Raw genomic sequence first — 12,584 nt, forward strand, 5'->3', positions numbered from 1 at the left:
AAGAACTCAAAGCGTCAGCTGTAGGCTGGAAAAGCTTTCGTACTGCTGCGGGCAGGAAGAGGAGGTTGTTACAAAATATGCTCAAGGGGAAGGATGAAAGCAGGAGGGCAGGAGAATCAGGGTAAGAGGGGCGATCGGATAATGAGGCGAGGGGAGAACAAGGTAAAGTCTTAGGATATCTTAATCTTCATCCCTGTTTCTAGGATGAATTCCCTTTCGGCTGGTGGCATTACACATGCACACACACATGCACTCGCTCCTATAAATGGAGGCAAACAAGGATGTAGTATGAATAATTATTGTGTCCTAGATGTGATGGTAATATTGCTTTAAACATATTTTTGCAGCACACAGCGAAGTTCTGTTTCTGTTGAAGTCACTGCTTTATCTTAACAATAAATAGCTTTGTGGGCTTACAGTTCTTATCACTTGACATTCTGGCAAAAGGAAAATAGAGACAAATCTATCACAAGGTTATACAAAAAAAGTAAAAACAATGGACTTACATAGAATCTGCAACTCACCAGACAACATTTTTTTTCATAAAACTTTTTTTCTCTTTCTCTTTTTGGAGCGAGAGAGAGCTAGGATTAAATTAAATCTCAGATTCCATCTATGGGTTTGCTGCTTTCCTCAGTTAAGACTTCCATTGTAGGTATGAAGACTGAGCTCTGGGTAGTGTGATGGCCAATTTTTGCGTACATACTGTATAGTACAAACAGATAAATTAACTGATCAATAATACAATACTAAAGATATTTTGAATAATCTAGAAAATATTTTTGATTTGTTTTTCCTCTGCTGGGTGGTGGATGTGGTGGATGCAGCATGGCTACTCTCAAAACATCCACACAAATCCTTGTGAGAACCAATCTGCAGAACCTTGCATCGGAAATTGGTTTTACAATATTATTATACTCTGTGCTCATCATAATGACACACAGATTATAAACTACAACCATAACTCAAAAGCATGCAAACACACATGCATGGTTGGAACTGCATGCAACAGTACCAAAAGACACTTTTGAGTATCTTCTCTCTCTCTCACACACAACACCACACAAACAAAGTGCGGTATAAGGTGTGGTTCACTTAGTTCATTTCTCCCTGGTAGTGGTCCTGTGTGGCTCATGTGTGGAGAAAGCGAGAAATTGGCTGTTTAGCTCGGACAAAAAAAAGGCATGAGATGAAAGGGTGCTCGGGTGTTTTTTCTACTCCAGAGATCAAGCCGATGAGTTGTACAACCCTGCAGCACTGCACACATGATGAAAGAAACAGTGCTGTCCTTCCACATGTACTGTACATGAACAAGTATAAAGCATTAGATGAACATATAGATTTAACTTCACGTTACATTTTCATGAACATATACAAGAAAGACAACAGGACAGAAAAAGGTAGGTGAAAGACTTGATCAGTATAGTGCAGTAGAAATGGAAACCCTCAGGGACAACAACGACTTAAAGGAAGGGATAAGCAGGGATAGAGAAGAGCAGGGCGTAAATGAAATGACAGAGTCAGTCTGAGGAAATAGAATTGGAGGTAAGTAAAAACAGAAAGGTGAAAAGAACCTCTTATTGGCAAAAACTGAGTAAGATGGAGGGTGAGGGGTGTAGTAGCATGGGGGGGGCCACTGCGCTGCATAGCAAGAGACGTCGCTCATGCCACCACGGAGAGACAGAACGAGAGAGAGAGACAAAGACAGAAAGAAAGAGATAGAAAGTGTTAAGCCTTGCGCTGCAGACATGCGTTACAAATCCCCAGGGACCCAGTGGCAGATCAGTACAGGATCAATCTGCTGCACCTCAGCAGGGACGCCGCGCACTCCTTCCATTCCCACACACCGCTCATGAGTGTGTGTCACCCTACTGTACGTGTGTGAATGCCTGTTTATGTGTGTGACCGTGGAGCTCGAACAGAAAGGGAGAGAATGAAGCAGGTGGGGGAAAGCATTAAACAGATAGATAGCAGTGCAGGGAGCGGATATTTATCAACTGACCAATAAATACCATACATAATCTACAATGTCAAGATAAAAGCATTGTTGAGAATCATTTGGTAGAGGGAATGTTTTGCTAATCAAATTGAAATTGCATTCCTGTATTTGATATCCATGAAGATGCTTAAGAAAAAAAACGACATCACCTCTGGCATCTAACTGTGAGCTATAATGAATAATAAAAAAACAAAACAATGCGAGTGATAGAAATCCCACACGGGCGATAAAGGATCAGTTTATCCACGCCTCTCTTCCATCATAGCCATTGGAGAGGAAAGCATAACACTGACCTCAGATCAGTGTTTGGGGACACCAACTGATCCAACTGCCTGTAACTCGATCTTATTAGAGCGTTAAGTCATTACCGCATGTACACACAGAGGCCTCACAATGCAATTAGCCATTAGCCCATCACACTGACAAAGCATGGCTAATTAGCAGATCGCAGGCACACAGGGAGCAGAACAAAACATATTTAATATCCCCATCAACACTCTCACAGAATATCGTGTGTCAGGTGATGTTTAGAGGTTTCTCATGCTTGGCTGAGCAGGCTTTCAGAGAAACAAGTTGTATTTATACATTGAAAACGTTAACTGTAAAAGTAGCTCTAGGAAGAAGGTAAGAGATTTTCTATAAAGTAAAGGTATAACTTTGATAAAATTCAGATTTCCATATCCCTCTCTGTGTTTTCAATGCTATTTGACTTGACCTTTTTCTGAAATAGTAAAGATTATGCAAACAAACAAACAAACAAAAAGTTAAAAAGAAACTAAAAACAAAATGTAAATATCTTTAACACAGGTCTATTGATGACTTCCCAAGAAGCTACATCAAGATCAAGTCTGTTTAAAATACGGTTCTGAACAGATGTGTTTGTTGTAGTAGCTACAGAGCTGCTGGTCAGGCAGCTCCAACTTGGCTGCTGTTGGCAGAGGTGGAGAGTTGAGGCAGAGTGTTAGGTGTGTGTCTCTCTTTGAGAGTGAATGAAGTGGATTATGTTAGGTCAGCTCCGGCCAGATCAAAGTAAAAGTTTGACAAGAACTGAGAAACCTCTGAGAAATATATTCAAGCAAGCATGCACACACACACACTTTGGCAGAGGACTGCCTGTCAGATTGCCAAAGGAACTACTCTTTGAGCTCTCCATAAATTTACTTTGAAGGAGATCTGACAGGGTAATAGCTTGTATGGAAAATAGTGTCATACAAGGAAACACACACACACACACAAACACTAGAGTTGTTCCAATACCAATTCTAGTATCCATAACTCATTAGTCTGAAAAGAATCTACTGGATTAAATGATTGTATGTTGATGACGAACACTGACAGTGTGGTCCTAGCAGAGACAGTAATGTTAGTAAAAAGTAGGAAAATGTCAGCAAATCATTTTTTACCAAAATAAATGTATATTTTTTCAATGAAAATGTTATTGGGGGGATAATCTGTATCACCCCATACTCAAATCTCTTTCGGAATAGACATTGGAACATCTCTCAAAACACACAAACACAGAACAAACACATCTAAAAGTCTTTTTTTTTTATAATCCAAATTGTGACAAAAAAAAGTTGCAAGGAAACACATCACCACTGACATTAATTAAAGAGAATCAGATTTTATGAAGCAATTCTCAGGAAGTAAGTGCAGCACTGACCCTCCAGCCCCACCCCAGACAGACAATGTCAAATAAACTAACACATTTAAATTAGGGCATTGACCAGACCAGTCTGGGCTAGGAGCAACATCACCCTACTAGCAACCCGCCTTAGCAACCTGTAAGTAGGCCTTTAGAGTTGGCGAGGTTACTACAGCAGAGCTGGGCCTTGTACAAAGCTGAAAACACACACTGGTTTCTGTGGGTAAATGTGCCCTGTCACTGTGGTGGGATACGTTTTCATGGTGCAACATGCAGACCCTAGACCTGGCGAGAGCAACGTGTGGTGCTCCTGTGTTTCCTTGATATAGTTCATGGCCGAAACAGCCTATGAAGACCCTGTTTGAATTCTGGAGCACCACACGCATTGCTTACCAGGGAATCGGCCGACAGAAAGGGGGGATGAACTAGAGGCTGTAAAAGGGTATCAGGCACTAGACCAGCCTGGAGCACGCTGCACTAGGCTGGACTGGACTGTTCAATTCATACTGTTCATTTATATTGGACCAGACAGAAAATGAAATAAATCAGGACGACAAGGTAAATCAAAATAGGAGCATGTCAAGCACAATAAAGTAAACTGAATGCGGCTCCTACAAACAGGTTTTTGATAGATTAGTAGAGTCAAGGCAGTGCAAAGCAGAGTGCAGGAAAATAAAGGGAGATAGACAGATAGCTCAAATGGAGCAGAACCGTGATTGTGATTTAACTAATTTTAAGAGGAAAAAACTGCATTTCACAAAATTAGAGTGGATTTTATGTGTTTGTGTGAGTGTGGTGTGTGTGTGTGTGTGTGGGGTCTGCACTGTGTGCAAATGTTTGCAAAGCCACACATATGCCTGTGTGGGATGATCAGACTACTTGAAGCAATGCTTTAGATTGCAGCTTAGTGATGGCTAGAGGAAGATGAGGATCATTGGCTGAATGATGTACGCATTGTGTGTTAAATATGCATGCACAGCGAAGTGAGTGTGTATGAGTTTTTCTGAAAAACAGAAGGAGAGAGAAGAAGAGCCAAACAGAATCATGCTGCAGTTGACTTTTTTGCATGATCATTGCACATGCAATACTCATACATGACTCGTATCCTCTCAACATAAAAACATACAAATTCATGACTAGAATGACACAAGTATGGACACAGAAACCACCTCTGTGCTGACTGGTTTGAGGCTATCGGGGAGTGATATGAAGCTTTATGCAAAACATGCAGGGCAGCACAAACTGAAAATGTAAAGATTATTTGATCACCACCATATCAATTCTTTATCATAGCCACTTCCAATCAAACCAGTCCAGTCTAGAACAGTTCAGCCAGCAGACTTGTCACCACCATGTTGCCCCTAAGCACTCCTCCAAAGTGAGGAGCTTTAAATATTTCACCTCCTGAAGATTAAGGTCAGGGCTGAGCAGAGGGGAGCATAACAGATCTGTGACCACTGCTTTTGGGAAAGTGAAGGACATTGTACTATATTACCCAGCAGGCACCAGGTGGTGGCGGCGCAGAGGACACCATGGCAACGCCATGAAAATGCCATGGCAACACCATAGCAACTGTGGCCTCATTTGCTCGCTGGTGGTGTGGTACAGCCCAGACTTGCTACAGTGGCATGGTCGTCAGATACACACTTCAGTCACATCAGTAATAGTAACATTGTTCATTAATTATTTCATCAATCAATTAATTGATCATCATCATCAACAATCAGTCAAAAGGAGCAAGAACACAGTATCTACTGGTCTCTGTTTTTTGCTAAGTGAGAGACGGACAGAGGAATGAGCGGATTTAAAAAAGGAAGTGATCGAAGGACAAAGCAAAGGTTTAATGGATGGGAACATCAATAAAGAGATGTTATCAATGTATGGTGAAAATTAAAAAGAGGAGAGGTGGAGAATTTTTTAAAAGCTTGTTCATAAAAAGTAAACAATAAAAAGAAAGCAGGAGGAGAAAGCAAAAGAGACAGCAGACTAAGTGAGAGAAACATAGTGATGTGAAAAAGCAGAAAGTGAATAAAACGGATGTTAGGTAGTTTGAGAGGAGTGACAGACTGATAGCTATAGTAGATACAGATGAATAGAGAGTTTAGACTTTTACTTGTCTTTTTTGTCACAGGCACTAATGTCTTCACAGTCATATAGGAGGAATCGAAATTCAAAAATGATTTCAGTGTCTAGAATCGCTACAAAGCTAAACATTTAAAACTATTTCATCTAACACTTCCTCCAAATATACCAAACTTAACTAATATATATATATACCTGTATGTATATATATGTATATATTTATTTGTACATATATATTTCTTTATAGATAAATAATAGAATTCAAATGATAATTGAGTACAATAAAATATCTCAGTTAAATCACAGTATAACATGGTACATTCTCAAAAACATAGTATATTTTAATATATTCTTTTTTTCTCAGCATTAAATAAAAATAGATAAACAAAATAAGCCAGAGGGTTTTTAAGAGTCACTTCTGTTCATGCAGTCACAGACTTAAGTATTAGCGCCTCAATTGAAATCAAGAATGCTCAATGACATACCAGGTTTAAGCCCTGTTGATTGGTTGAAAATGATTGTGTTCAACTACACAGAAAGCAGCCAAACTGTTGCCGTGGTTTCCACTGTTGGGGTGCAGAGTAGAGCGAGCATACAACCACACTGTAAGGTGGCTACCCTGGGTCCTAAGCATTTGCTACAATTGAACTACACAACCCTCCCACCACAAATCTTTGAGGTTTCATTCAGCTAAACATGCAATGATTCTGGGGCTTTCCAAAAGATGGGAAAAGGCAAAAGCATTTCTCTTAAAATCACAGATTGTATTAAAAAATAGCCCCAAGCAGACCTAGAAACAAAGCAATCCATGTGCAGATAAAAGTACAGTCTGCCTCAACTGAACGGCAAAGGACTTAAAAGGGGAATTGAGAAGGTCAACTAACTCTTCGATCTGTGACAACATGCACAAACACCGCGCAAGTCCCTCACATAGCAGGTCAACCCCCCCACCCCCTCCTTCTAGCCATCATCAACAGCATCCAAAAAGCTACAAAGTCTAAAAGTAAGTGTTCTTTTGCTACATCATGTCAAAGCTACATTCAACTACAAAAGAAGAAGAGCTGGGCTGTGGCTGGTCTTAGTGTGAGAAATGAGGTGTGTATGTTGACCTAATGAAAATGGAGGGCGTATGCATTGCAATGTTGGCAACACTGGCACAGTTTACACAGTAAATGGCTTTTGGCACAGCTCACGGGAGGTACAATGCTACAGTTCACTGCTCTCTCTTGAACACATAGCATTTGGTTTTCATATTGGTCAGCCAGAGCCAGGTGCTGTGGACTTTCACTGGTTCATTTTAATCACATCTGACCAAATTAAATGGCTACTCCAGCAAAATCATTGAAGATGTGATACATCTGTCTCTGGCTGAAACATATGACCTCATTTTAAACTGAAGGAAAAACAATTACAATGCAAGCAGCAAACGAATGTGCCATTGCATCTCTGTCACATAGAAGGTGGGAATATTGCTCAAAGTCAAACAGTCATCAAATAATCTTGATAACATGAGTTATTACTGACTGCATTTACTGAAGTCTCAGCTACTGTATATGCATCTAAAAATTGGAACTCAAAGCATTCAAGTCTGTCATATCTTCCAGAAGGAAATAGTTCATGTAAAAAATCATTTTCTCAACACAAGTGTCTGTGGTACTCGCACTTTATGTGTTTTTTTGTAATCAATAGGAGCAACATGATTTAACACATAATCACATTTTTTTCACCTAAAATATATTTCCTGTAGATTTGTGCAGCTACACTGTGGCACAAATGTCTGAAAAATACAATATAGAATTGTGCTTTGTACAGTCTAAGACTTATAAATTCAGCCAAGGTACAGTGTAATAGTGAAATATAATAATATCAATATCCTTAGAGACCTTTTACATTACACTGCACTTTGTTTTAATTCCCTTCATTCCTCTGAATAAATCCTGACTGGCCACTTTCATAAAAATAATAAAGGTTTTAGATGCATGCCTCTTCCTCAGCATCATGTAGCTACAATTATTAAACTAACCAGAAGCCTCTTGCACTGGTGTCTCCAAAAGCTTATTTGAATATTATGCAGCCATCTAGTGCCAATTACAGATATTGCACCAATCATCCCCTTCATTCACTTACATGACAGTGATTTATGCGATGTTCACATGTGGGAAGAGATGAAGGGGCTTTATCTATGAAAATACATTTCTTGACTCTTGCTCAGAAGCTCTTGAGTGGAAAATTTGCACTGCGATTTAATCATTCCCACTTCCAATACTAGCCACATCCAGCCTCCTCCTGATTAAAACACTAACACAGTGAGAGAAATATATTGATAGCATAAAAAAGAGGTTATGAGGAGAAAAGTCTGAGTAAGAAAGAAAAGAAAAGACAGACATAAAAAAAACTGCTACATGTTTTTTTTGTTCTTATTGTTATTTCTCTTTTAAAGTTCAGTTTGTTTTTCAAATACTTAAACTGTGTTCGAGCTCTGGTTGGACCAGAGGTGACATGACAAGCTCCAACAAGGAGGAGAAAAAGTGTTTCCTGTTCAGTCTGATTGGTTAAAAGGGTTTCTAGTAAAACATGACATCACATAGATGGTCCTGGGGTAGAGCTAGATGGGTCTGATGTTGTCATGAGGTCACTCTGGGCAAATAACCAGCACTGTCCTTGCTGCCCAGTGAAAGGTGATCAGGCAGACAGAGTGCATGAGAGCTGACTGCATTGCTTTTCATACCAACTGATTTTACAAAAGGGGAAAAAAGGGGGGCAGTCTCTCCGACACCAAGAATCAGTCCACCAATCTGTTCAAAAACCAGCCAATGTGGACATGGCGCCAGAGTTCGTTGACCAAACACTGGTCCCTTTTTAGGAGAGGATGGGTCTCTCCTCTTCCCACCAAGATGTTTTTCTCAAAGCCAGAGGGAGGGAGACGTTTCGAGCATAAATCTGTGTGTGTGTGTGTGTGGGTGTGTGTGTGTGTGCTCGTGCATGTTTGTGTACAAATATGACATCATTACTCACAGGTTGGAGATTACTCTTATCCTTAGTTGTTACTCGGGGAGGGGAGGAGTACCGAAGATGACATCACAAAGCTCAATTCTGAGCGGAGTAGAAGTTCAGGAGCTGCTGTCCCCAGTGATGCAGACTCGCCTTCACTCTCGTCATCATGGGAACCATCTAAACGAATGTAGCTCACCCTTGTGTGACGTCTTACCGTTGCCCTTACTAGAACACGTACAATTGAGCGGGTGGCATTAGCGTTGCTCTCACACAGAGCAGTGTTAGCATTAGAAATGCCGTCCATGTGAGTTCCCGCAGTGATGGTGGCTAATTGATTACCTATGGACACCAAGGCAGCCAATTCTCTGCTGTCACCCCTGCGTTCTGCTGCAATGGGACCACGGTTATCAGTAGCAGTGGTGCTCGCTCCCACGTCTCCCTCTCTCCTCTCCCCCTGTCATACCTCGCTCTCCAGGCTGGAGAAGTGGGCTGACCCTCGGCGTGAGCACAGGCTCTTGGCTTTGAGTGGCAGGTGGGGGGAGTAGAACCTTCGTGGCTGTGGCACAGAGCGCAGTCTTTGATACTGGAGTTTGGCACTGGCTGAAGCCTGAGCCTGGCCCTGGCCTGACATCCCCACCCCTGCTGGTGGTGAAACAGAGGATGAGGAGGGGGGAGGCGGGATGGGCATTGGGAGGGAGGTGGGAGACATGGACGGTTGCTGGGGCGGCGACGGTGAGGGTTGTGGTGGATGGTCTGTGGGCTGTGTGCTGAGGCTGAGGTTAGATTGGCTGCCTGATTTGGCCTGACTGGGATCGGGTTTGGGGGGCAGGGGTTTTGGACGAGAACCCCCGCTGAAGCTGTGGCAGTGGGGGAGAAGCTCTTCCTGGCTGTGGGAAAGCACTGCAGCTCCTCTCTTGGAGTGGGAGGTGTGCGAGCGCCTGTGGGGGTGTGGGTAAGGATGTGGTTGGGGATAAAGGCTACAGGAACACATTGTGGCCCGACCTGCTTCTTCTCCTCTGTCCCTTGCACGCCCCTTGCTCTTCCCTCCACCACTCTTCCACTTTTTATCTCCCTTTACAGGGATCTTGTCCATGGACCAGTATCTTCTTGGAGGAGGGAAGGCCGCAGGAGGTGGTGGCCACTGTGAGCCGAGTCCTCCACTCCCTCCCCCTGATCCCCAACCTACTCCTGGCCCTGAACCCCAAAAATCAGCACCAATCCATCCCTCTGCCCGAGTGCCCAGTAAGGAATCATCCCGGCTGTTAATACTACCCCCTTTCTCTCTAGAGGGGTAGGTTCCAAAGAACCAGCCTCCTCCTCCTATGCCTCCTATTCCAGTGCTGCTACCCCCTGCACCTCCTTCCCAGTATCTTTCAAAACGACCAAACTCCCCGGATGAGCCCTCATCTGAATAGCTTTCCTCTGCCCTGGACCTGTCCCTCTCTGACTCAGAAACTGCCCCTCGACCCGCTCTCCTCCCCCTCTCCTCCACCCGCTCCCTCACTCTCTCCCTTTCTTCTTCTTCCTCGTCATCATCATCATCGTCCTCATCATCCTCAGAGTCCCACTCCTGGAAGGACGGCCCTTCTCTTGTCTGTGCTTTCTCTTTTTCATAATGCATTAACAAAGGACGCCGCTCCCCAAGTCTACTACTGTTGTCTCTGTCCACCCCTCCACTTCTTCTCCTCTTGGAGGATGGAAGAAGAGGATGAAGGGATGTTGGAGGGGTATTAGAATCACCTCCTCTTCCATTAACCCAAAATTTGACTGATGCCGGGAGTTTGTTGAGGTTAGGGTAGCGCTTACTAGGGGTATGATGTCTTGAATGAGGGCGTGAGGATTTAGGGCGCCTCTCTCTACTTCTGCTGCTGTCCTCCTGTTCCCTGTCATTTCCATCATCTCCACCCTCTCTCCTTCCTCTCTCCCTCTCTCCTTCCCATGAATCCCGGCCCTTCTCTGCAAATGAGCTCCGATACTGAGTAGAAAATGAAGAGTAGTCTTGTATTCCCCCTTCCCTCTCTCCCTCTGCCTCTCCTTCCCTCTCTGGCTCTACATCTCCCTCCTCTGGCTCAGAACGTCTTCCCCCAGTCGATTTCTTTCTTTTCTTTGTCTTAAGTGCCTTCTTCTTCTTTTTTTTCACCTTTCGCCGTTTCCTTTCTCTCTCTCGCTCTCTTTCCCTTTCTTCCCTTTCTTCCCTCTTTTTCCTCTTTTTGCTCTTTTTCTTTTTCTTCTTCTCTTTCTCCTTTTCTTTTCTCCTCTTCTTTTCCCTCTTTTGCCTCTCACTTTCTCCACCTGCTCCACTCCTCTCTCTCTCGCTCCAGCTTGCCCACCACTCTTGGAGCTGAGACAGTTGGCTCCCCCCTCTGTCCCTCTCTCTTTCTCTGTCACCCCAGGATGTGCGCGGTTTCCTTGGGGGTATGGGTGGTGGTAGGCGCCCGTGGCTGAGGGAACGAGGCCGGATGATTGAGCGTTCCCTCTCTCTCCCCCTGCCAAGGAGAAGGCTTGACTCCTCTGTCAGCTCCTCATCGTCATCATCATCTTCTCCATCTATCCCTCCAGTCCTGTCTCTTGTGCTCCTGGAGGAGCTGTAAGAGAAGGTAGGAGAGGTGGAGCGAGAAGATGAGGCCGATGACGACGTGGATGTAGATGAGGTGGTTGACGTAGAGGATGATGACGTATAGTGCAAGGATGCTGAGGGAGAAGGAGGCGTGTAAGAGGGGCTGAGGGGTACTGGCACAGGAAGTGAGAGCGGGGGAGAGAGGGGGCGTGCCCTCCTCCCTCCTCCCTCTCTCACTCCCTCTCGTGCTCCTCCCCTCCGCCCCAGGGGCAGAATGTTCTCGTACAGTGGCCCTCCAGGCTCTTTGGGCTTCTTGGGCCTGCGCTTCCTCCAGAAGGATGAGGGGAGAGGGGGAGAGGGGTGTGGCAGCGGGGGTGTAGGAGGCAGAGGGGCCTGACTCTTAAGAGGCAGTCTGGGAGTGCCCAGAGGTTTAACGGCCCCTTTCCCCTGACTTCCGCTGCCACCTCCCACCACCCTCTTCCCCACCCCGTGGTCCATGCCCTTTTCAGAGTAGAAGGCCACACTGGCTGGAGGAGGTTGGGGATGGCCCCTGGGCATAGTCTTGGGGGTCTGGGACCCTGCCTGCTGCTCAATGCAGGGCCCCAGTCCCTCAGGGTCAATGGGACCATAGTATCTTTTATAACCATCAAGTCCCCCACCCCCTCCAGCAGTTGAAGCCCAGTTTGGAGGGACTTTCTGAGCAAAGGGTCCCATGTCAGTGATGGCCCCTCTTACAGCCATTGGGTTGGTGGCTGTAGCAGATTTGGGCAGCCTCCAACGATCCACCACAGCCAGTCTGCGATCTGGTCTGGGCAGGAAGGTGGAGCAAGGGAGGGGTGCACCAGAAATGGGGTTGTTGGACGGACCCAGTGCTGTCCCAGAATGCACCACGGTGGGAGGAGAGCCTGGCAGAGGTGTTTTGTATACGGGCTGCGGTTGCTGCTGTTGTGGTGGTTGCTGCTGTTGCGCCATGGCAATGGCCGGGTTGGTCATGGATGTTGAGACAACATGTGGCTGTGACGGGACTGTCACCATTGCAGTGTGGTGATGGGTAGGCAAAGATTTAGCTCCACCTGGCGCTGTTTCATCCTCAAAGCTGCAGCAGCTATACATACCCTGAAGAAAAAAAAACAAACAGAAAATCAGATTCACAATTTAAAGAAACACGCAATGCAACAAAATAAACATTATTTCCTGACATGAAAAATACGATTTTGTTGATTTTTAAATGCAGGTATACATTGGCAGAAGAAGAAAAAACATATGTCTACAGTCAGCAGACTTTAGATCTCATAATAGAAATTGTA

At 44.5% G+C, this 12,584-nt stretch overlaps 1 protein-coding gene across 2 annotated transcripts in view; it reads right to left on the bottom strand.

The window, feature by feature from the left end:
- LOC132983831 (glutamate receptor ionotropic, NMDA 2D) overlaps nucleotides 1–12,584 on the bottom strand; it is a 59,327-nt gene that overhangs the window by 4,529 nt on the left and 42,214 nt on the right. Inside the window, exon 16 of one of the 2 annotated variants that reach the window (XR_009674881.1) lies at nucleotides 8,742–12,393. Coding sequence is in view for 1 of the 2 variants with exons in the window: in XM_061050335.1 (XP_060906318.1) it covers nucleotides 9,178–12,393 (3,216 nt within the window). In the remaining variant the exon portion in view is untranslated. Of the gene's footprint in view, nucleotides 1–1,989; nucleotides 12,394–12,584 lie in introns of those variants that run through there. The other variant, XM_061050335.1, reaches the window with a different exon arrangement.

The sequence above is a fragment of the Labrus mixtus genome, chromosome 11 (assembly GCF_963584025.1).
Source record: "Labrus mixtus chromosome 11, fLabMix1.1, whole genome shotgun sequence".
In the NCBI taxonomy this organism is placed as follows: Eukaryota; Metazoa; Chordata; class Actinopteri; order Labriformes; family Labridae; genus Labrus; species Labrus mixtus.